The following is a 25,313-nucleotide window of genomic DNA, read 5'->3' as shown; positions in this document are numbered from 1 at the left end:
CTCCACTCCCTGCAGTCCTCTTACCCCTTCCTCCAGGCTGATGGAAAACTTGGAAACAAGATCTAGGGTTCATTTTCCCCATTCAGTCTGGTAGCTGCCTGGGAAGTGGGTGCGCCGGTGACAATGAGTGCACAGGGTCAGGAGCTTTGAGAGTAACTCCAGGGAGGGCATCCACTCATTCATTGATTCGCTTGCTTACTTATTCATTCAGCAAACATTCGCTGTGGGTATGCTGGGTACTGTGCTCTTTCCTTTTGTGGCACTTCCATTGTCCAAAACATCCTGGGCACGACTGCCTTTGGGTCTCGGACCCAGAATCTCAGCATTAGAAGGAATGATTTTTTACAGATGGAAACTGCAGTCGTCCATTAATTCAGGAAGGTCTGAGCGTCAGGCTAAATACTGAGAATAGTCAAAGCCTGAAAATAGAGGTCCAGAGAGAGAGGTGGGAAGTGATTTTCCCAATATCTCAGTCCAGGGTCCCCATGCCTGGACCAGGACGTGCCCCTTCCGGCCACACCCATAGCCTTCCTGCCTCAAGAGGTGTCCCAGCCATCTTATAGGATTCTTCTGGTTTCCCCAGTAATGGAGTCTGGAGTCTGGAGCCTGGAGAATGGCCCCAGAGAAGTAGTGGGATTCCTTCCTCACTGAAAACACCAGTGCCTGGGCTCTCCCCTGGAGAGCTAGCTTTCCTGTTGGGGAGTTCAGAAGTCTTAGAAGGCTTTCCTCAGTTCTTTCATGAACCACCTGCTCTCTAAATTCTAGGTCTTCACAGGCACTATAACTTCTGTGGGAACCCCCCTTTTCCAACCTCCTTCATCTGGCTAACTCCTACTTCCTTTGGGTCTCGGCTGAAAGACCCCTTTTTCGAGGACTTTGCTGGGCCCCCAGCCTAGTTAGTTCTCCCTGCTCCGTGCGCCCCCACAGCAGCCTGGACTTCCCCCCAGGCTAACCAGGGACACTTAGGATTGTTCTTGCTAACTGAATGCCTGTCTTTCCACTGGACCGTGGTCTCTAGGAGGAGCAGACACCATGGCTGCCTTTCCTTTGTTTGTATCTTTGTTTTTAGCAATTGTATCCTCGTTGTCTCCATCCATGCTTAGTACACAGTAGGTGCTCATTGTGCAGTTGTTGAAGGACTGTGATCTGCAGCTAAAGGCAAGGCGTTCCAGTGAGTGACTTTCATTCAGGTCATTCAACGACTGTCTATCCAGGACCAGCACACACACAGGATATAAAGATGACTTGGAAAAAGAGGTTTACGATCTAGTAGAAGAATTTATCATTGAGAACCCCTTCTAAGAACTGCAAAAGTCTCCTTTTGCCAGAGAGTCTCCATCCTCTCCTAAGTTCCCCTTTCCCTCTCTGCTGGCCTGTTGGTACTTGGCTACTTGGCCTGGAGCCCAGCATGTGCCTCTGAGTTCCAGGAGGCACCCAGGTGCAGCACGACCTGGGACCGGAGGCCTGGTGTGGTGCTGCACAAAGGCCCGTGGCAGCGGTTCCAGGGAGCTCATGCACAGTGCAGAAGTGAGCACTAGTGCTCCCCGGGCTCCGGGCAGAGCAGAGGTCAGGCCATGGGTCCTCTGGATAGCTTTGTGCCACATGCATGAGCCTTGAGCTGTTTTGGAGAATTTATGAAAGAAGCGCCTTATTCTCAAGTTCACCTGGAGAGAAACTTTGAAGGCAAAGGCTCACATTCGGTTCAAGGGTTTGAAGTGATGTCTCCAAATCAAATATCCCCAAAGCGTCCCTGGATCCCACAGCCATGAATACTGACCACAGTTGCTCCTACCAGTTCCCTGGAGCCTCAGTTTTTTCATCTGAAGGATGTTTTGTCATGTGGGACACGAGAGGCTGTTGCGTGAAGAATGAATCGGAATGTAAGTGCTGCCCCAGGAGGGAGGACACGGTGGAGGTGGCCTCCCAGGGACCCTGCAGTGGCCCTCAGGCAGGTACTGGCAGCTGAAACCGAGCGTGGGGGAGAGGCAGCACTAGGACCCAGGGGCTGAGTCTGGAGCCTGCTCAGCCAGGCGAGTTCACAGCCAGAACACAATGTTCTCAGTGTACCCACAGGAAACCCTAAAGAGAAGAACTGCACATGGCCCTCTGCTGGGTGTGTTCTGGTCCCAGCCTTTGATTCTTTTTCCTAACCTCAGTCCCCACTTTCACATCCTGCAACCTGCAGAGCCGCCTGCCCCACCCTGCTGGGCTGGTCCCAGGCCCCAGGAGAGCAATCAGTGCAGGAAGCCCAGGGCCTTGCTGGCCTTCACCATTTTCAAATAAGACCCGTTTGCCTCTAACCTTAGTTTCCTGAATCAGCCCTTTGTGATGGAAACTTTTCATAGTGCGGAAGACAGACGCGGAGGACAAAGCTGAGTTTCTACCGAGGCCAGGGTCTTGGCTCAGATGCAGGGAAACAGCTGATGCCTCTGAACCACCTCCTCCCTTCCTCCCTGAAGGCCAGACCCCACCTGGGACGGGGCGAGGGCCTCCACTGCTGCTGCATTCATCAGAAGGAACTGGGAGCTGCCCAGGGAAGCAGAGCCAAGCTCGGAGCAGAACAGCCTGTGATGTGGTTCCTCGTTTTTATTTCCACGAATGCTATAATGTGTTGTCCCACCGAGCTATTTTTATTGAATGAATTTTTTTTTTTTAAAGCAAACCTCCACAAAACCAACAGCCCTCTGTTACACTGAAGGACAAGGTGAACTTTTCACTTCCTTCCCCGCAGCCTATCAGTTCATCTGTGGTTTGGTGTCACCCACACTTCTGTGCTATATTCAATCTCAATTTTTGCCTCTTTGCTTCTGAAGCCACACAGCAATGCTCTTAAACCCATGTACCTCCTGCAGGTTGCATGAGACTTTGAGACTTTCAAAAGAGCCTTAGTGAGTTCCCACAGCTGATTGCAAAATGGAGGACTACCTGCCTTCTGGAAGGTATGGAGGCCAGATGCCAGCCTCTAGGCGGAGATGGGCCCAAAGAGAGAGGCTGTGGGAAGCCAGCACCACCCAGCATATTCTGGCTAACTACGCTGTGGGGGGCTGCAGGCAGGGAGCAAAGTTCTGGGTGACGCATTACATATCTGCCTCGTTAACGAGGGGCCTGGCCATTAAAAAATAAACCCCAGTGCTTACTTATACCGAGCTCCGTTCATAGGACTCCTTCCACTCTGGCATTTCTGTCCTTTTCCAAGTACTGGTTCATAAGAGAGTTTTAGAGTGTCCTCACCCCAGGTCTGTAAAGAGATTCTAGTGGGTGCCACCCAGACTTGCCCAACCTCAGGGGTTATCTTGGAGGAAGGGCTTCCAGAATGCTGCTCCTCCCCAGGCAGTGTGCTCAAGGCTCACAGCCCCCAAAAGCCCTGGGTTCTAGTCTTAGTTTTTTCTTTTTCTTTTTCTAAAGATTTCTTTTAAAGTAATCTCTACACACAACATGGGGGCTCAAACTCACAACCCAGAGATCAAGAGTCGCACGCTCCACCTACTGAGCCAGCCAGGTGCCCCTAGTCTTAGTTTTTTCACTTTGTTGTGTGACCTTGTACAAGTTGCTTTCCCACTCAAGGCTTTAATATCCTCATTTATAAAAGGAGAGGGTCTGGTTAGATGTCATGGTTACAGGTGGAATTATGTCCCTCCCCCAAATTCAGATGTTGAAGTTCTAACCCCAGTAGCTTAGAATGTGACCTTATTTGGAGGTAGATTTTTTTTTTTAATGTTTATTCATTTTTTTGAGAGAGAGAGAGAGAGAGAGAGAGAATGCAAGCAGGGGAGAGGCAGAGAGAGAGTGGGAGGCACAGAATCTGAAGCAGGCTCCAGGCTCTGAGCTGTCAGCACAGAGCCCGATGTAGGGCTCGAACCATGAGATCATGACCTGAGCCGAAGTCGGATGCTTAACCCACTGACCTGCCCCAGGCACTCCTGGAGGTAGATCTCGACAGAGGCAATCAAGTTAAAATGAAGTCAGTAGTGTGGGCCCTAATCCAAAATGATTGGTATTCTTATAAAAAGGGGAAATTTGGACACAGAGGCATGCACAGAGGGACAATGAGTAAAGACACAGGGAGAAGATGGTCATCAACAATCCAAGGAGAGAGCTCTGGAACAGATCCCTTCCCTCACGGCCTCCAGAAAGAACAAACCACGGGGACATCCTGATCTTGGACGCTTAGCCTCCACAGCTCGATACAATTAAGTTTCTGTTGTTTAAGCCACTTAGTCTATGGAACTCTGTTAAGGCAGCTCCAGTAGACTGTTAGGGGAGCCTTAGCCCGAATGAATACAGTTGCCAAGACCCTTCCTTCAGCTCTTGGGCTATGGTATTCTTTCCTGCCATCTCTCAGCCTCTCCTAGTGAGTAGATTATGTCATGTGTGAGGGTGCTTAGCACGATGCCCCACATACAGTAATCCTCACTAGATCTTAACCATGACGAACACTCTTAGTGTTTCCAGTGCCTGGACATTATTTGTACCTACCTGCCCTGCCTGAGACCCTCTGTGCCAAAATGAGAGGTGTGGGTTATGTGCCCAGGACCTCGCGGTCACATCTTCATTAGTGAAGCCTTTCCCATCCCCCTCAGCAGCTTTTAAATCTAAGAGTACTAAAACTGGCAACTCCAGACCCTCTTTTTTTTTTATGGAAAGCTCATTTTGGCCACAGAGCCAGAAGGACTCCAGGGATTGCAGAGGCTCAGAACTGGCGATTGTTTCTCTGTGCTCGAACGAGATAATCCCTGGGGTCACGAAGAGCTACAGAATTCTGAGGCTGAGACTCGGTGTTTCTGCTTGCCTAATGAGGCAAGCACCCTGGAGAAGGCTTGACTGCAGGTGGGCCTGGGCTCCTAGCCAGCAAGGTTCTGCCTCCTCCCTGATCCTCCCCTTGCCTCTTGCTTCTTTTCTAGCTCTTGGAACGAATACTGTATATTGAGAGATGGCATGGGGATGATGTCCTGCTTTCCTCCTGGCTCCCAAGTCCATAGGCCTCTGGAGGCCTTACGGCCTGGTGCTCCAGCTGCAAACGCAGGCTGGCTGAGAGAGTCTGATTCTCCTTCTCATTATCAGGAGTGCGTTCAAAACGCACTCTAGGCTCGAATGTTGAGCCTTGAGTCTTCTCTGGGCAGACACTGGGTCCAGGATAGCAAAGTCCTAGGTTGTCTTCCAGGCAGTATGTGTTTGAGAGCCACGTTGCCCCGACTTCATAGAATATTCCAGATTCACTATATTTTGGAGACTGCAGAAGGTTAAGTGGGTAGAATCTGACTTCAGCAGCCCCCAGACGTGACCTTTGGGTTTGCTAAACAAATGAAACGCCTGTGTTTGTGTGGTTTATCTTCAAATATATGCCTGGAGATTTCTGAGAATAAGGAGTGAGGGAAAGAGGGCATTCAAGCCTACTTGAGGCTTTCAGGGTCAGGGAAAGAAGGAGGAGAAACTGTTTGGGGGGAAACATCTCTCCACAATGTCCATAGATTTTAAATTTGATCACTTCAGGCTGCTGCTTATTCTGGCTTTTGGCTCAGAGCCCAGAAGGGAGGCTCCTTCAATAATTCTCACTGAGCTTAGGACATCTGCCTTTCCCTAAAAGTCAGTAAATAAATACAAATGGGAAAATGCTTAGTTTCTCGTCAGAGCAAAAATACTGTTCACCACCTAGTGGCCTGCGAAAATCACATCTGAAGCATTATACCAGCCAGTCTAATCCTCCCAGGCCCCAGGAGCCTGCTTTCTAAGTTATTTACTGTGAAAGCCAGGATTCTTGGCTTCTTTCTTAAGTGCACCCTGGCCCTGGCCGTGTCAGAGAAATGCTCTTTTGATGGAAAATGAGGCTGCAAACAATCTGGTCCTTGCTTCCTTCTCTTGAGAGACCTCACCACTCCCGTGTTTACACCCTTTGCTCCGGCCACACCAAATGACCCCACAAACGCAGCGAGTGACTTCACGCTGCTCTGTCTTTGCACATGCTGTTCCCCGACTTGGAATGCTTTATTTGGCGTCTTCCCCTCTTTGCTCAGCCAGCTCCAACTCACCAGTCATGCTCAGGTACAGACTCACCTTCTCCAGGAAAATTCCCTTATTGTTCCCTCTTCATTGCCCTCTCCAAGCCCTCTTGGCTTGCACAGCACCCCAAATAGACCCGAGTCATGGAGTGATGGCACTGTATGTATTCCGTATGTCTGTTTACTTGTCTGCTTTTCCCACGGGTCCCAGTGTTTTCCAAACCTGGCTACAGAAGAGTCACATGAACCCCCCAACCTTAGACCTATTGGACTGCAGGCACGAGGCCAGGGAGACTGTATGTCTGTTACACTCGATTCTGAGGCCCCAGAACCCAATTTGGGAACCAAGTTTGCCCTATCTTTGTATTTCTTTTTTCCTGCATATATTACCAAAGCTATCGAAGGCCCTCAATAAGTGTTTGACCCTTCTATTTTCTCTCTGGTAATCTCTTTTTGTTTTCACTTCCTTTCCTTGCTAGCCCTAGACCAACAATGTGCTTACCCTCTTGCTCTTACCATGTAAAACTGTAACCACCAACTCTTCATTTTTTTTCCATTCCTACTCCCGGGCTGCTGGGGGCTGCTAGTACACTCGCCAAAGATTGGTGCCATTGCAAGTTCAGGGACTCTAACTGCAACTGGCCCCTGAACGTTCTTGGCAATCGTCTGATCGTGGTCAGCTCTCTGCCGTTCTTTACAGAGACTGCTGTTCCCAACCCCCCTGTTCCCACTTCTTCCTGCCCCTTACCACAGGCAGTAGACCAACTTGCCTCCTCCTTCACGGAGAAAATAGAAGCCATCTGATGGGAACTCCCTCAGCTTCCTGCCACCTCACCTACACACTTACCCACATCAGCACTATCCTTTTCGCCTGCCCTCCCTCCGAGAGTAATCCCTCCAACTGGGCTCTGGATCCCATCCCCTCCCATGTCTTCAGGGACCTTACACCCTCAATTATCCCCTCTTTCTCTTTGACCCCTCCCACTGTAAAAGAAAACCAATGTCTTGATTGTATGTACTCCTTTTTAACTGTCACCCTCCCTAGTTCTTCAGTTGTGCCTCCCCTTCCCCTCGAACTTCTTAAAAGGGTTGCCTTGATTTGGCACCATGTTCTCACCTTCCCACAGTCTCCCACCCACAGCAGTCTGGCTCCGCCTCCACTGTACCGGTGGTCTTGAGACAAAGTCACCAATGATCTCCTTGGTAAAATCCATCCCGTATCTCACTAAAATATACACCAGATATTGCCGTTTGCAGCCTCCTTTTCCAAATGTCCTCTCCCCTTGGTTTCCACGATGCCACATTCCGGGCTTTCTGGTTCTCTCTCTGGCAACTTCCGCCAGGGCGTTTCTTCCTCTGCCTGTCCCTTATGTGTAAGAGTTCTTTGGGGATCTCTTCTTGGTCCAATTCTCTTCTCACTCCATGGGCTCTCTCCCTGGGCAATCCCATCCACCCCGCCTTCTGGTTTCATAAATATCTTTAGGTTGATGAGTTTCAAATCTAACTCCAGCCTATCTCACTCTCCCGCGCTGTCAACCCATAGGGTCACCTGCCTATGGGACATCTTGAATCTGCTCTTTCCATACCCCTATCTTAGTGAATAGTACCCCTAGTCCCTCAGTCACTGACACAAGAAACTCACGTGTCCTCCCTGAGTTCTCCTCCAAGTTTGACCAGGCACCAAGTCCTGTATAGGATGCTTCTTGAGTAACTCTCGAACCAGATCCATTCTTCTGTCTCCACATCTTAAACAGGTTGCAGGCATTTCTCATCTGGATCTCCACTACAGCTTTCTAGAAGACCTAGATCGTACTGCCAATGACTCGCCACCATTCCCTCCCACTAAAACTTCTGAAGTGAAACCAGATCTTGTCATGCAAACCTTTTAAGGATTCCCCAGTGTCCTCAGATTGAAGTTCAAATTCCTTAGCAAAACCCACCTGGTCTAAAATGCTCTGAACCAGCCATGACAAACACCTACAGCCCCACCAAAGCATGATGCCTTTTCTGACCCTTGGGCCTCTGCAGTTTATTCCGTCTACCTACAAAATCCTTCCTTCCCACCCCACTGACTTGTTCTTCAGGTCTCTGCTTAAAAACATCATCCTAGGAAATCTTCTGACCCCTTGCTCAGCTGGATTAGCTGTCTCTGATTTTACAACATCTCATGCTTCCTCTTATCGGAGAAGTTTTACACTTAAAATTACCCTTTTGTCTTTTAATATATTTATAACCTCAAGGTTGGTAACTGTGTCTCGTTTGACAGTATATCCTCAGCGTATAGCAAATGCTACATACATAGTAAGTGCTCAATAAATGTGTGTTGGATGACAAAGAACATTTGGAAAGGAACATCCCCCTCTGCTACTGCTAGTAATACATTGTATGTGGTTTTATCACTTGTCTTAAAGAGCTTGTATTATGAAAATGAAATAAGCTGATTCTGGAAAATAAGTTCTCCATGGAAACTTGACAGGCTGGAGAAATCAAAGTCTCTAGAGAGGTGGAGACTGGCTCGTGGTGGCATTACCACCGGGCCCGTGTGCAGGAGCCCATGAGGAGGGCAGGGACGCACAAGCCTCCTTTACCTTGGCCCCTCACGTGCATGGGATCATGTGAGCCACGGCTGCTTTGGCATACAGTTTCCATTTTTCCACAGCTTCCACCTGTCAGTGTAGTATTATAGAGAGCTGTGGGCTGAGATCTGGGTTAGTCTCGGCTCTGCCCACTACCTCATCTCAATAACCTTAGACATTACTCCACAATGGATGTTGCACTGTAAATAGCTACCATAGCTTCTAAATCAGAGTGGACAGACAACAAATGCATACATTCATTCATTCGATACCTACAACACACCTACTCCGTGCCAGGTAGGATTCCAGTTACTGAGTATATGGCAGTGAATGGGCCAGGCAAGATCTCAACATCTTATCTGTAAACCAGGGAGCTGAACTAGATGCGCTCCGGTCTCTTCCGGCTCTAAAATTGTGAGATTCCCTCTCCGACCGGATGCAAACACACAAGGCAGGCTAGTGGCAAAGTATCACGCTTCAGCCTCCTTCCCCCATTCTTCACCCATGGGGCCATCTCCATCCCAAAGTCAGCTCTGGAAAACAGGAAAAGATCTGGTGTCATTTGTACTCTGCCTGCAACCCAAGATTTGACTTTCCCAAGTATGTTATTTAAGCTCTTTTTTTCTCTTTTGTGGAAAAGATTGTCGTGGTTAGCATTTCAGGCAATTACAAGGAGACCTGGCAAGATATTTTAGGCAGAGTTAGGTGCTTTGGCAAAAGCACAGGGAGAGGCAGAACGGACTCCTCCTTCAAGTGTAGTATCTCTTAGGTTTGCCTGAAAGGGCACCATGTCCTGGGCAGTTTCCTCCTCTTCCTTCTGGATGAGAGACATCTCCTGGTCCTATCTTCTTTCTTCTACTTCTGCCTGGGCCTTAAGGCCCAAAGTTTCTACCACCTTAGTATCTGGCATTGTGACTGGGAACAAGGGATAGAAGGATTTCCAACCATGTGGGGGAAGGGAAGCTGTAGGTTGCAAATAAATGGACAGAAGTCCTTGGGTGAGGGACTCAATTTAGAGTTCCAGACCATTGTTGTTAGTATCAGGTATGGGATGGCACTAATAAATAACACATGTAAGTGTATCAGTGAAAAGTCAGGACTTTAATGCTGATCCGGGATCATTAAATGTGAAGTTAAAAACGTAAAATTTTGGGGGGTGCTGGGGTGGCTCAGTCGGTTGAGTGTCTGACTTTGGTTCAGATCATGATCTCACCGTCAGTGAGTTCGAGCCCCGCGTCGGGCTCTGTGCTAACAGCTCAGAGCCAGCAGCCTGCTTTGGATTCTGTCTCCCTCTCTCTCTGCCCCTCCCCCGCTTAAGCTCTGTTCTGTCAAAAATGAATAAACGTTAAAAACAATTTTTTTAAAGTAAAATTTTTGTTCAATGATGTAAAAGTAAAAGTGGGTTTAAGTTTACTGTTTATATACTATTTATATCTCATTACTATGAAACAAGACACATATATGGAGTTATGTATCAAACTGACATGAATCATTATTTATTCATTTATTTTTAAATGTTTATTTATTTTGAGAAAGAGAGAGAGAGAGAGAGAGAGCACGAGTTGGGGAGGGGCAGAGAGACAGGAGAGAGAGAATCCCAAGCAGGCTCCACACTGTCAGCTCAGAGCCCGATATGGGGCTCGATCCCATGAACTGTGAGATCATGACCTGAGCCGAAATCAAGAGTTGGATGCTTAACTCACTGACCTAGGCACCTAGGCACCCCTTTTTATTTATTTTTAAAAAATGTTTATTATTTTTGAGAGAGAGGGAGAACAAGCAGGGGAGGGGCAGAGAGACAGAGAGAGGGAGAGAGAATCCCAAGCAGGCTCTGTGCTGTCAGTGCTGAGCCTGATGCGTGGCTCCATGCGGGGCTTGATCCTAGGAGCCCCGAGACTGTGACCTGAACCGAAATCAAGAATCGGATGCTTACCTGACTGAGCCACACAGGCACCCCATGAATCATTCTTTATTAACGGCAAATTCTGTCTTGAGATTTGCTAGTTTCTGATGAACTAGAAGCCACAGAGACAAAGATTTGAAGGGTTAGCTCCCTTACGAACTACAATCTTGGTTAATAATCTTGGAACCTCACCCTCTTGGTGCCGTTTCAACCGTAACACAGTCCTTGCCTCATTTATCTTGCAGGGCTGACGTGACAATCAAGACACAGCGTATGTGACAATGCTTTGGGAGCAGCAGAGCGTTTTATTGCAGAGGCACCCTTGCCATCAGCTTGCTTAGGATGGCTGGCTGTGCCGTCCTGGTCATTAGCTGTCATCCGCCCTTTGCCTTCCTCCTTGTTCACGGAAGTGTCCCTCAAGCATCTATTTTTTCACCATACTGAACTTTAAACAGTTATGTAGACACTGACAAATAGCTAATTCTATCAGCTCCTCAAGGAACTGCCTGTCTCTTCATTTTGCTTGAGACCCCTTATCACCAATCACCGGGAGGAAGAAGGGAGAGTAGTGACAAAGCTTATTTCCTCCTGGTAGTTAATTCACTTTATCATTTCAAAAAAGGTGTTAGGATTTTTCTTTGTTCAAGGCACTGGGTCGGGCTCAGTGGGGTGCAGCATGGTGCACCTAAAATAATCTCAGCTTTGGAATCTGAGAGACTTTGAGTTCAAACCCAGGCGTGGCTATTTGCTTAGCTCTGCAGACTTGGCGGGTAATGCTCTCTCTGAGCTTTAAGTTCGTCTTCTGTACTGGGGGTATTACATCTCTTGCAGCGATATTGAGAAGATTATAATTAATGCCTGTGAGTGACTGGCACATAGTGCAGAGAGGACAGATAAGCAGCAAGGACCATCTTCAAGCTCAAAGCGTGGTAACAGGAGTTGTGGATGATGAGATGTGACAACCAACAGAAAGGTGCAGAGAGGGAGGGGCATCTTCAAAAAAATAGCGAAGGTCTTGTTCTGACAGTACTCAAGTAGCAGCCGAAGGATCGCTGTGAAAGGTGCAACCCTGCGTTCTCTTCAGTTTCTGAAGTCATAAAAACAAAATGGCCAACCGAAAAAAATTCTGTTAAGTCCCAATACTAAAGGGTAAAGATGAGGTAATACGGTGTCTGTGTTGTAGTTATGCAAATGAGAACAATGAGAGAAAGTTAGCGATGGCTTCTCAACTGTCACTGGAAATGTGATCTAAAGGTTTACTGCAGTCTAGTTATTTTTAATTTTTCCTTTGGTAATCATCACGATGGTTGGCGCTGGGGCACCTCGCTGGCTCAGTCGTTTGAGCGTCCGACTTCAGCTCAGGTCATGATCTCAGGAGTTCGAACCCCACATTGGGCTCGCTGCTGTCAGCACAGAGCCTGCTTTGGATCCTCTGTCCCTTTCTCTCTCTGCCTCTCCCTGTTCTCTTTCAAAAATAAACATTTAAAAATAAATAAATAGCCTTAAAAAAAAAGATGGTTGGTGCTAAAAAGTACATTAGGAAACTCAATGGCTTCCAAATATGGAACTTGTTTGGGTTGAGAGGTATTAATATGGAAACAGGTGAGTCTGCAGGCTGGTCATTTTGTGCTCTGATGTGCTTTAGAGACTAGAGCAGTGGGCTGAATTATCAATAAACTGAAATCTATTCTAAATTCCAAGATCTCCTTCTGCCTGGGCTATGTGACCATGAGCAGGTCTTTAACATCCCCGTGTTCAGATTCTGGGAGTCAAGATTACTGACTCAATGAAGTCACCACCTCCTTGTCAGGTAGTAGGTGTTAAACGTTTTGAACTCCTGAGATTAGGGCCAATTGCTACTGGGATTATACTTATTCATCATTAAGCAACTCTAAACAGGTTGGGTATAAGTTACTAAGGAGGAGAAAGACAAATGTTATCAAGACAAATGTATGCTAATTTTTTAGCATCCAATCCAAAATAAATGATCTTCTTAAGTGTACAGTGTGGACCCTGGGGTCCCATGAGGGAGAAAAAAGGACATCTCTTGGGGCGCCTGGGTGGCGCAGTCGGCTAAGCGTCCGACTTCAGCCAGGTCACGATCTCGCGGTCCGTGAGTTCGAGCCCCGCGTCAGGCTCTGGGCTGATGGCTCAGAGCCTGGAGCCTGTTTCCGATTCTGTGTCTCCCTCTCTCTCTGCCCCTCCCCCGTTCATGCTCTGACTCTCTCTGTGCCAAAAATAAACAAAAAACGTTGAAAAAAAAAAAAATTAAAAAAAAAAAAAAAAAAAAAAAAAAAAAAAAGGACATCTCTTAGCTTTCCAGGCTTTTCCATATCCTGGTGTAAGAGCCTACTAAATTCGGGGTGTCTGGGTGGCTCAGTTGGTTGAGCATCCAACTCTTGATTTTGACTCAGGTCATGATCCCAGGGTCGTGGGATTAAGCCCTGAGTTGGGCTCTGCGCTGACGGAGGAGCCTGCTTAAGATGTTCTCTCTCTCTCTCCCTCTGCTCCTCTCCCCAGCTTGTGTGCACACTTTTGCTCTCTAAAAAAAAAAAAACAAAAAACAAAAAAACCCACCCCAACCTACTAAGTTCATATGGTTTTGTAAAGACAAATATCCCTGGGATAAAGGAAATCTATCATTTGCTTAGGAGAAATGTTTTTAGACTCCCTTCTTCTAAAAAGTAATTTGACCTCTTCCTGGTATCCCAAATCCCTGAGACTTTGAAAGGACAAAGAAAACCAATTTGGAACTCTTTCAAAGGATTTATTTGCTACAGAATTGCTTGAGCCCACCAACAAGATGAACTCAGGATTTCTGTGTTTAAAAGGATTTTGCTCACAGATTTATTTTTACAAGTGCTTCAACATTCAAAAAGTAATTCTTTTTGCCAGCATTTGGCATGTCTAGAAGAGGTTAGAAAAAGTTAGAATCTATAGAATTAGATGTCTAAAAATAGAAAAAAACCCGAAATTTTAAAATTCCTCATTTGAACAGGTCCTGAGTTGAAATCACATTCATCTGCAAGAAGAACTGTTTTAGGTCAGAAACGCTGTGTTGTGTAACTCCAGATCCTGATCTTGGATTTGACCAGTGAGGATTCCAGGCACTGCATGAATGACAGCAGAGATGTCATTCAGTTGGCCAATTCCGGCATGTGTCCTACCTGGCTTGTAAAGTTTTATAAATATCTCTTAAACCCAAACCTTCAGGTTCTCTGACGCCGATTGTCTTACTCTGATTCTCAATACTTTTTTTAAACAAATAAACAAAAATTTTCCCTGCAAGATCACACATTTAAGTATTTGTTGCTTGTGGATAGATACAGAGAAACCAAGCATGGATGCGAATTAACAATTCAGCGATGGAGCTGTGAATCTCTGGATGGCTGTGTAAGCTGCGAGAAAAGTCCCTCGCTGGCCCTGCACTTGCTGTGCACCAGAGGCGGCCTTCCGGGCAAGGTCAACCTGAAGAGGGTGTGAACCCCAGCAGCTGCTCGATGGGTTTAAACCGCCACTCATCTGCCTCCAGCTCTTCTACCAAACCAGCTAATTTTTCCATCCGAGCAACTTGCTGATCTGTAAGGGTCAAGGAGGCAATATATAATACAACATATCTCCCACGAGACAGTCACCACCCGCCAACATGATGATTGGTTTAAAAATAATTTCCAGAAGGATTTTTTTCCTCACTAGTCAAGAATTGAGGTCTTATTCTTTGTTGGTCAGAAGACTTAATCTAAAACAACAATGACAAAAAACAAGGAGTATGTACCCTCCATGCCATAGCGATTTAGTACTAAAATCCTTGAGCTCCAGGCAATTGCAGCTTTCCCTCCTACATTATGCCTTCAATAGAGAGAAACGATCTGGTGGGAGAACACAGTTCCCTGATACATAAATGAAGGCCGCAGAAAAGGTGCTATCAGGGTCTTAGAGTCCGGGCTTCTCAGAGTCCAGACAGACAATAAGGTATCACATAAATACTTGAAGGTGAGGATGATGATGGTAAACAGTGGAGAACATTAAAAGGTTTTAGGAAGGAGAAGGGAAAGCAACACACGAATGGTAGGAAGCAGAGTCTCCTCTAGAAAACTAACACTTCTGACTTCAGCTTCTGAGCCTCAATGTGGACATGACGTCTGGCTTAAGACCGCAGAAGGTTGTCCTCGCTTCGGCAGCACATATACTAAGAGATCACGGAATGTTTTTGTCTGCAGGCCATTTAGAAAGTTCACTTAAAGAGCCTTGTAGAGTTTCAGGAGTTTTTGTCACAAAGCACACTGACCTTTCTGATCCTCCTCTCCCATCCCCGCTGCCCCATAATTTGTTCTCATAGTTAAGTATACAACACTCATGTGCTTACCATGTTTCACCTGTTTAAGCGTAGATGCCACTTGATAACTGAAAACGGATTCGCAGAGGAATCTCTCAGAGCCATCTACAAACAGAAGAGGAAAAGTTTTAATCTGCTCTAAGGGTTTTATGGCTTCTGATAAACCAAGCAAGCGTGGCCATTCTTTTCCCTGCTTTCACACTCAGGGTACAGTTTTCAGTGTTTACAAAGAGGGCTTCTGTTTCATTTAGAACTAACAGTCCTTAGCTATAAAAGCTACTTCTTCTATATCTAGAATATTAAAACAGTCCCTCCACTTGTTTCAAAGTTTAAAAATAATATTTAGAAAAACAAAAATAAGAAACCTCAGTGTGATGTCCTGGTCAACATTTCTCCCCTCCTAACCTGAGAGTTTCTTAATGTTCTCTTATTCTGCATGTCAGGCAAACACTGACATCTGACCCATTTGGCCACATGGCTCCTGTGCTATCCAAATACAAAGGTACACCAAAACTCTAGATCATTTTCATTCTGAAAAGTAAAACTGAGGGCAAAATAGCTGTTGTTGATTTTTAATATATCAAGTTACATCACTATGACCATCACAAAGCACTGCTGGGAAATTTTATTCTGTAAACGCAAATTGTAACCTTGATTTTCCAACTGAACCAAAACACTGCAATTTGGATGGTGATAAGAGTATGGTGCAATTTCAGAACCTAGCATCGTACTGGTGCCAAGAACTGGCAACAAGAAGGTAGCTAACTCAGTCGCAACAGCACTTGGAAGATGATTATGAAACACATAAGCTAGTTCATGTTATTCTTTGTCAGGCAAGGGCTGATACAGCAAAATATACTCCGCAAAGACACGGAACTCATATAAGCAAATGTGACTTTTAGAAGGGTAGCAGAAACCATTTGGGGAAGGTGTCGTATTGCAAAAATCCTAAAACAAACGGAGGGAGAGGACACAGCTGTCTTTTTTTAGGTGGTAGTTCACGTCAGCACTACTAGGTGTCAAGCACTCACCCATCAGTCACGGGCTGGCGGGCTGGCGTGTCACCCAGCTATTAAGTGACAAGGAGATAGGACTAACACATTCTGGCTTCATGCTGAGTTTCACACAAGGCTGACCTGATTTCAGAAGTCATGATTGTAGAAATAAAAGGAAACCTCATTTCAAATGGAGGCAGAAGGCCAGGACGGGGAGCTCTCATGCCCTAACACTCAGGGTCAATTGCAGACTCCAACAGGTAGAGGCAAATCTTGCTTTCCCAGCAGGAAGAAAGAAGCCTATTATTTTGCCACCCCAGCAGGATGAAGAAAGGTTTTTCTCCTTGCCAGGCAACAGCCTAGCCAATGAGAAACTGTCATAACTCAGCCAATGGAAAGCCACTACACTTCCCAAATGCCTACTTTGTGCCAATAGACTTTTTGTTTATAATAGTCTCTCCCAGCTCCCCCCTTGCCTCTCTTATGTTCTCTGGACTTGCCTATGGTTTTGCCATAGCTTGCTTGTCCCCAGTTACAATTCCCTGCTATTCCTGAATAAATCCATTTTTTTGCTGGTAAAATAATGTGACAGTTTTATTTTTAAGATTAACAGGGTGAGGGGTGCCTGGCTGGCTCTGTTGGTAGCGCAAGTGATCTCGGGGTCCTGAGTTCAAGCACCACGTTGGGGCTAGAGCTCACTTAAAAAAAGAGAAAAAAAAAAAAAGATTAAAATGGTGAACAATAAAACCATAGATATTGTATCCAAATGCTTGGATGTACAACCAAGAGGGCTTCTGTCCAATATTATATTCAAAATTGATGCAAAAAAAAAAAAAAAAAAGAAAATGTAATTATTTTCAGATTATGTATTAATATATGCACAATGTTATATTTCAAAATATTATTTCATAAAGTGCTATACACTTTAGGAAGAAAGCTACATTCATTAAATTCAACCTCTTTTCTACATATTGAACTATATGGTGTATAATATCCTATGCCTTCCTCCCACCCCATTCCTCTGGCTGAATGGAAATCATTTGTGAGCAGATAATCTAAACTGAGCAAAAAAATTTTTTATTTTCAATTACCTAAATATTATACTGTCCAGTTTATTATGTAAATATGCCAGTGTTCATTATCCTATTCATACCCTTGCTTAAAGAATCAAATTATAACTCAAGTTTTATTTTAGAAAAAGCAGAGCATAGAGAATTAGAGCCCACTTCTCAGGTAGTTTGATCCTAAACTTTAGGATCTCACTTCACGAAAGGCAGTGGGGATTATGGGCTATAAGGATCAGGCCAAGATGTATTTGGAAGCTCTTGGAAGTGCTACCTCGCACTTACATTTAATCACAGGTGCTATTAGGATAAAATGCTTAAGTTATAACATTTGCATATTTCCCTTGGCAATGAACTTCAAAGCAAAAAGATGTAAGCTAATCTTTCAAAAAGGCACTTGCGTATCACTTTACCACTTTATGCCTATGGAACACACTTTTGTTGACTTGCAGCTCTGTATTAACCACAAAGTCCACTGCTTAGCCACATCCTATTAGATGTGGTATCTGTACCAATCTAAAGCCTGGAATTTCTCTAGAGAGGAGTCAGCCTGGGGCAATCCATCTTCTATTTAGAAACTGTAATCAAACCCTTTGTAACACACCAAACAGCAATACATCAGCTTTCCTCTTAAGGGACAAGCAAAGGTTATAAGTAGTGAAAAGTTCAGTAAATTGCCAAATCTAATAAATAAATGCCATGCCAACTCCAATAAATAAAATGCTATCAAATTCATTTAAAAGAATATTACCTCACAGTAGGAAATTAGACTATGCCAGATAATTTATACTTCAGTAGCCTACAATGTCACTAAAATTCAGCTACTTCTGGGTTGGAAGGCATTCTCTAATTTGCTCACTAAACTGGGTGAGGACAATCTTAGCCAAGGGCAGGAAGAATGCTGAAAACTGCTGTAAAGATCTTCTTCAGTTTATGATGGGGTTACATCCTGATAAACCCATCCTAAGCTAAGAATATCAGGTTGAAAATGCATTTTTTAAAAAGATTTTTATTTTCAACTTCATTATTTATTTTGAGAGAGAGAGAGCTAGAGTGGGGTAGGGGCAGAGAGAGGGAGACAGAGGATCCGAAGTCAGCTGTGTGCTGACAGCAGCAAGCCCAAAGCGGGGCTCAAACTCATAAACTGTGAGATCATGACATGAGCTGAAGACGGCACTTCAACCGGCTGAGCCACGCAGGCGCCCCAAGATTTTATTTTTCTAAGTGATCTCTACACCCAGTGTGGGGCTCAGACTCACAACCCTGAGACCAAGAGTCGCATGCTCCATGGACTGATCCAGCCAGGTACCCTGGAAGATGCATTTAATACACCTAACCTATCAGACATCATAACTTAGCATAGCCTACCTTAAAAGTGCTTGGAACACTTGCATTAGCCTACAGTTGGGCAAAATCATCTAACACAAAGCCTATTTTATAATAATAAAGTGTTGAATATCTCATGTAAATTATTGAATACTGTACTGAAAGTGAAAACCAGAAATGATTGTTTGGGTACAGAATGGTATCATCGGTTGTTTACCCTGGTGATTGTGTGGCTGAGAACTGTGGCTCCTGCCCAGCATCCTGAGAGAGTGCTATACCAAATATCGCTAGCCCAGGAATAGATCAAAATTCAATATTCAAAGTATGCTTTCTATTAAATGCATATGGCTTTTGCATCATAGTAAAGTAAAAAAATCCTAAGTCAAAATATCAGTAAGTTGGGGACCATGTATACATTATTTGAGGTGTCTGTTACAGAGTGCATGCGTGAGAAAGTTAATTCATAATGTTAAGTATATTACTTTGGTTTATTATCCTTAGACTTATGAGGAGGATGCAAAATCAAGTTGAACCTGTTATAAACAGTACCCAATCTTGGCTCCTGATTGCCTTTCTTCCTTCTCTGAAAAGGCAACTTTTCTTACTCTATTTTCATACTCAATTTAACTGGTGTAAGAAAACTGGTCCGTTAATGTGCGTTAGATTAGCTGCATAATAGTATCACTCATAAACATAGTAGAAGATGCTTCGAAATCCAACATCCTTATTAGGTTTCATTTAAGAAAATTCTTTTTAGGAGTACTCTTTTTCAATTCAACATTCTTGATTTGACCAGGATAGTTCAGGAATGACCATCTTGAAATTTTCATAGTTTGTCCTTAAGTGTAAGTAGCTTTAAAATATAGCTAAAACTTTAAACCTAAGAAAGGGAATCAAAACTGTGCACTTTGAATTTAAACCTAATATAAATTCATCCTACAACAGAAAGCCAACACATTTCCTCCATGAAGCACACTGGGATGGAATAAAAATGGAGAGAACTAAAACTTGTTAGAACATCAGCATTCAGACTAATCTCAGTAGCCTTTCTTCTTTAATGTTTCCAAGTAATCTGTTATACACTGACACAGAACCCTTATAGCTTTGAGACTAAGGAGGTACCTCCTGTATCAAATTCCTCTTGTAGCTAGAATTTAAATGACTTTAATCTTAGAGTCCATTGTTAAACATTGATTCCTCTTCTGCGGCTATAAAACTCATTAAGCAATTTCAGTGCCTCCAATTTTTGATTTTTGTGGGCAACTTCCTTAATACCAGTTGTCTGGCGCATACAGTTGAAGTCATAATGTATTTTTAGTGCCACATATGGTAAACAAGGCCCCAATTGTTCACTATGTCCAGACTCAGTGATGCCAACTCGAATATTCGATTAACACAACTGAAGATGAAAAGGCAAAGACAGAAGTACGTACATCACAGATGGATCACCAACTACATTACCCAATTGTCTACTTCACTAATCGTGATTTCAACCACTTCTAGAGAGCCTTATGGTCCCAGGCTTCCCATGCTTCTTTGTCACAAATGATTCTTCTGTTTGGGCTTAACCCAAAATTCTTTTTACCCGACATAAATGAATAAAGTTCACCCCCAAAAGCTGACGCCTATAGTTTGTACCTTTCTCAGAGATCTCCAGATTTTTAAAATATACTTACCAAGATTTGCAATTTAAAGCAAAAAAGATCAATATGTAACTAAGCACAAAAGTGCTACAAACAAGTAGATTTTGAATCCTTAATAGGTTCTTTGCTGACTTTTTTCAAAGTATGATGAATAGTTTATAGTTACAGACCATTCTTTTGTAAGAATCCCTCGAATGTCAGTCACAAGACAGACTCCTGTGCTGCACCCTAGACTAATTCAGAATCTCTAAGGTGGGCCAGAAATGTGCATTTTAAATAAGCTCTTCAGGTGATTTTTTATGCTCCCTATTAAGAATTTATTGGTCTAGCTCCTAAAGTGACATGCATCCAATGAATTTCGGGTATCAATGCGGTTTCATGCTTACAGCTTGTGCTCTGATCTTGGCCAGCCAGTTTGCAAATGTGTGCTGAGTGAGATGGTGGATGATTTGACGCAAATCCAGCTCCAGTGCTAGTAAAACCACACAGCACTGTCCTGCAATGGGCCAGGAGAGTCATCTTCACATATAAGAGTAGTATATTAGTTTTCCTCTTAGAACCTATTTGATGAGGTTAATCTATCTGTAGGTTAGAAAAAAACACATCAAACCTACTCATCATAGGGAGGCAGACTGGTGCCAGGATAAAGCAAACTGGAGCAGGAGGTCAAGAGAATTCCTGGTTCTAGTGCTGACTTTGTCTTTAACGTGGTCAAATCACTTTAACTTTTCTGGGTCTAAATAAGTCTAGGTGACTTCCTTGATTTCCAAAGTCTTTTTCAGCTCCAAAATTTTGACAGTGGAGAAAGATTTGTGTTTTGAACATAACATTTTGAAATGGGGACAAGAGATGAAATGTGAAGCTGAAATCAGGGCACACTTGTCTCTAATCCACTTAATAGCTTCTTTACAATTAATATTCATTGCAGGTCAGAATCCAATTATTCAGCAAAAAGCAGCATGAGATCACCTTCTAACATCTCTCCAGCTCCTTTGGGGTAGGTGAAAAGGGCTTTCCGTGGTGGAGCAAGGTCTGAGACACTGAAACCAGATCCCGTGACAGAACTTCCACTGACCCCACCAGCTGAGGAGGATGATGAAGAGGCAGCCATTTCCTCTCTAGCAGAATTCTCACTTCACTACAGAGAAAGAAAAACAGTGATTGGCAAGTTTATGGAAGTGAGACTGACAATGTTTCATTCTAGCTGCCATAAAAACCAGCATACAGTTTAGTATAAGCTCCCCTTTTTTTCTATCCTTTCTACTTCCGCAATCTTTTACTAATGCCTCAGGCCAAAATCTCAGGATTTTAAGTGAAAATATGTTTATTCTGCTTTTCTACTTAAAACACTACTTCCTACCATTAGCAAACTGTTTATATCGCTTGGGATCGACTGTGGGTGATTTATGGGTTATGAAAGGGTGATACGGCAGGGCCAAGGTAGCAATTTGACTGAGGAAATAAATTATATGAGGATAAAACAACATGCCTCATAGGACAGTTTGTCTTGGCTACGTCCTGACCAAGCCATACCAAAAAATTCACTTATAAAATTTTCCAAATAAAATTCCAGAATAACACTGTGTTCTGTTCTCAAGGAAAGGGAATTGGTTAGGAAATACATATTTGTCCTTTCATTAAAAATGTTTTAAAAACTTTTTCATCCAAATGTAATACCCAAATTGGTCACTTGGTGGCATCCCCAAACCAGAACAAAGTAGCTCATGAAATGGATCGCTGAATTCATGGTTTATTATGAATACAGCAGCTGTGTTTAACCCCATGTCATATTAAAAAATCAGAAAGCCCAAATGTAAATGAGAAAATCTGTACTGAACACATGATTCCTTACAGAAGTTCAAAACCAAAATACTACTTTTGCCATCGAAGCTTATATTACACATTTACTTAAGATTCTAAAAAATGTACATTTTCTAAAAAGAATGGCTAGCATTGTGCTAGAATTTCCCGCCATGATGGAAATGTTCTAACATTCTATTTCTGTGCTGTCCAATATGATAGCCATTGACCTTCTGTGGCTATTAAACTAGTGTGACTGAAGAACTGTATTTTAATTAAAAAAAAATTTTTTTTTAAGGTAATCTCTATACCAAAGGTGGGGCTTGAACTCACAACTGCAATCAAGAGTCATATGCTCCACCAACCAAACCAGCCAGGCACCCCTGAAAAACTGTATTTTAAAATTGTATTTAATATTAATTGAAATTTAAATAGTCACATGTGGCTAGTGATTACTGTATTGGATAATACAGCTCTAGTATTTAGACTAAAAAATGACTTTACACTGAATTGTATACTTTAAAATGGCTAATGGTTAATGTTATGAGAATTTTAGCTCAATTTAAAAAAACAGAAAAAATGACTTTAAAAGGATTTTAAAAATGAATTTCTGTCTTTAATGGCCAAGAATTTTAGCTGATATTTTCTTCTTTTGCTAGTTGCAAAAAACATTTGTTACAAAAGTCAGAACTTATTTTTGAAAAAATAGAAAAAATGAGAGAATACTATGCAGACATAAATCCCATATATATATATATATACACACACATAATCCAGTGTCCTAGCAAGAAAAATGATATCGTGTGCATTTCTGAAATTCCGGCTGTTCTGTTTCCTTAATTTTGTGATGATGATTTAAGGCTGTCAGGGAAGCAGAGTTTAGTTTTTGATTTCATTATATGTCCATAAGTAACACTGATTAAAACTCAAGGGAGACATGGGAACAGTAAGGCAACTGCTATAATTAGAATGTCGGCCTATTTAAAAATACAAATTGATTAAGGACATCATCAATTTTGCTATTAGATCACCTTTTCTTTTTTCTCTCAGCTCTGTAACTTTCTGAATCATAGTCAGAAAACCAACATTTCAAGTTGGATACATATCCAATCTTTGGGTGACACTAGCTTAAAATATAGCTTGACAGGTTCTTAAATGCTCTTTTAAACAGAACTTAAGCAGTAATGGACCTGGTCTAAATTTCTAAGTGGATTCTTGTTGGACTTCAAATAAAGTATACAGATAATTTAGCCATCTTTTGGAGAGGTACTCAGTCTTGTTTCCCATCAGTTCAGAGCAGAACCTACTGTGAAGTGTTTATATATCTCACCTAAGACTTAAAACCCCAAATCTTTTTTCTACACCTTGATAAATGCTCTATTCAGTTGCAAATGCAAGGGATGCTTTATATTTTGAAATCAGTGGCTCAGCAGAGCTCCCTAGGGACTGCCAGAGTGAGGACAGCTTCAAAGGCTAGACACAGTGTGACTTCTAAACTGAGTATAATCAAAGGAATTCCCTTTCATCCCATTTTCTTTCAACCTCAGAACTACTATCATTCAATACACAAAACAGTTAAGGTTGAAAACTGGAGTGCACAATTAGCACAAAGTACCTTTACACAGGTAAGCAGTTTTCTGCTGAGTTAGAATAATACACCTAAGTAATTTCTGACTTTAAAGATACAGGTTGAATTTTGCATGCTATCAGCAGATGGTAAGAGAGGAATTTAAATGGAACTAACAATAAACCCTGCTTTGTAACTGCTTTATGAAGGCACGCATTCTGATCATCAGAACCCAACATAATGCTTGGCTTATATTAAGTAGCTGCTGATTTAAATAAATGTTTGCTAAATGAATTAAACATTTCACAGGAACCACAAGATTCCTTAAAGGTCATCTAATCTAATTCCTTCATTTTATGGATGACCAAACAAAACCAAGCTATAGAAATGTTAGCTTCTATGCTGTGACACTTTTCAAGCAATGGCTTTGTGGACATATCATGTGCCATATGAAAACACTAAGAGTACAGACTCCGAAGCCTCTCGGCCTAGGTTCACGTCCTGGTTTTGCTATTTAACTTGCTGTTATAACTCTGGACAAATCGTTTAACCTCTCTGTTCCTCAGTTACCTCATCTCTGAAATCGGAATCATAGTAGTACCTTCCTCAGAAAGGTGTCACAAAGGTTAATATAACTAAAGCATTTAGAATAGTTACAGGCATAGTAAACACTTACTACTAGCTATCCAAAATTAGTAATGGATATTTACTCCTGAATCTTTTTTTCCCCTAATGCAGATCCCAGTTTTGCATTCACAGTATGTCCCAACACACTTACTCATGAGAAAAGTTTTAATTCTCTCCATTTGACAGAGTCAGCAAGCTCCTAGAGGGGAAAGGGTCTGCTCAGCAAGAGGGAAAATGCCCTCCATTAACCCACTTAACACTTTCATTTTACGGTTCATGAGTTTAGAAAGAATTCTGTGATCTAGGAAAGGGGGAACGAGTTGTCTTTCCACCTGCAAGGCCTAGCAACAGAACCCGGATCTCAACTTTCCTGAATGAATAACGAACGATGATAGAACACAGGGCTAGTGGCTCAGCAAAGATTATATGCATGGGAAAGAAAAGTGGGGTGTCATGAGAGCTGGTCCATTACTGGGTTTTTTTTTTCTTCTTCATTCTGCAGATCTACAGTATTAATACAACTCTAGCACACACTAGGCTGCCAGGCCCAAGGTAGGTACTCGCTAAAATTCTGTTTAATGAGTATATATTCATGATAAGTAATCTAATGTGGGGCTTAACCTTATAAGGGAAGCTGAGTCTATTGGCAGTAGAGATCCCCATAGCAGAGCAATGTTATTTTGGGGGACACAGCATGGCTGTGTCCAGTGATAGGATGGATGATCAAACATTTATCTACGACAGGGATGACCTCGTATTCATAAACTTTACTCTCTATCAGATCTACGTCGGTTTTCTTAAAAGAATTCTTCTTTTAGAAGGAGTCTCCTTATGAAAGACGCTGAAAGGACACTGGTACAATGGCAAATTATTACAGGCAATCACTAAATTCCATCATCAACAAATCGTTCCACCGGGCTCCATTTAAAACGGCAGGACTACCACCCAAATGGATGCTGCCGCTAAAACTAGGTCGGGTGGAGAGACAGGGGCTAGAAAGGGGAGGGGTCAGGACGCTGGCAGTTTCCCCACTAACTCCCAGGCACGCTTCCTCCTCCTTCCCCGTGCGGTCCCAAGGGGGCGACGCCACCGGCGCCGCCCCATTGCGCAGGCGCCGCCCGTCGGCCCGCATGCGCACCCAGTGCGGCGCGGCCTGAGGAAATTTCCTTACACTCCCTCTGCAGCAGGCTCCAGTTTCTCCTCCTATCTTCTCCGTTTTACTAGTCCCTGCAGGTAGGATCCCAGGGATCAACTCCCTTCCACCAAGCTCCCGGGGTCCTTGAGCCCTCGGCCACTTACCTCAGAGGATTTGGCACTTTCCCCTACAGCCCCGCCCCCAGGGCCAGCCGGAGCGGCAGCGTTTACAACGACAAGGACGGCGGCGTGCGCGCGCCCGCGCGGAAGGAACCGGCGCCGGCGTGCGCGCGCTTGCGCTGGTGGGCGTGGCCAGGGCGGAGGGAAGTGGTGAACGCGCTCAGGG

General features: G+C 43.7%; 2 protein-coding genes across 6 annotated transcripts in view; one reads left to right on the top strand and one right to left on the bottom strand.

The window, feature by feature from the left end:
* ASCC1 (activating signal cointegrator 1 complex subunit 1) overlaps positions 1 to 25,313 on the top strand; it is a 146,447-nt gene that overhangs the window by 13,558 nt on the left and 107,576 nt on the right. For 2 of the 4 annotated variants that reach the window (XM_042961255.1, XM_042961256.1), the window contains exon 3: positions 24,336 to 24,385. The gene's annotated coding sequence lies outside the window, so the exon portion shown is untranslated. Of the gene's footprint in view, positions 1 to 24,335; positions 24,386 to 24,436; positions 24,806 to 24,845; positions 25,067 to 25,313 lie in introns of those variants that run through there. The other 2 variants (XM_042961257.1, XM_042961254.1) reach the window with 2 other exon arrangements.
* ANAPC16 (anaphase promoting complex subunit 16) lies at positions 13,227 to 25,241 on the bottom strand. 2 transcript variants are annotated; one of them, XM_042961260.1, is made up of 4 exons: positions 25,133 to 25,241; positions 20,809 to 20,977; positions 14,842 to 14,916; positions 13,227 to 14,054 (listed from the first exon to the last, which is right to left on the bottom strand). In XM_042961260.1, exons 2-4 carry the CDS (start codon positions 20,948 to 20,950, stop codon positions 13,939 to 13,941), a joined length of 333 nt encoding a protein of 110 aa, XP_042817194.1. In that variant the 5' UTR covers positions 20,951 to 20,977; positions 25,133 to 25,241; the 3' UTR covers positions 13,227 to 13,938. The 2 variants fall into 2 exon arrangements, with proteins under 2 accessions (XP_042817194.1, XP_015399119.2); XM_015543633.2 differs by lacking the exons at positions 20,809 to 20,977; positions 25,133 to 25,241 and adding an exon at positions 20,226 to 20,447.

Source organism: Panthera tigris, chromosome D2 (genome assembly GCF_018350195.1).
Source record: "Panthera tigris isolate Pti1 chromosome D2, P.tigris_Pti1_mat1.1, whole genome shotgun sequence".
NCBI classification, from domain to species: Eukaryota; Metazoa; Chordata; class Mammalia; order Carnivora; family Felidae; genus Panthera; species Panthera tigris.
The sequence above is the reverse complement of the archived record's forward strand: the minus strand, read 5'-3'. Positions and strand labels throughout refer to the sequence as shown.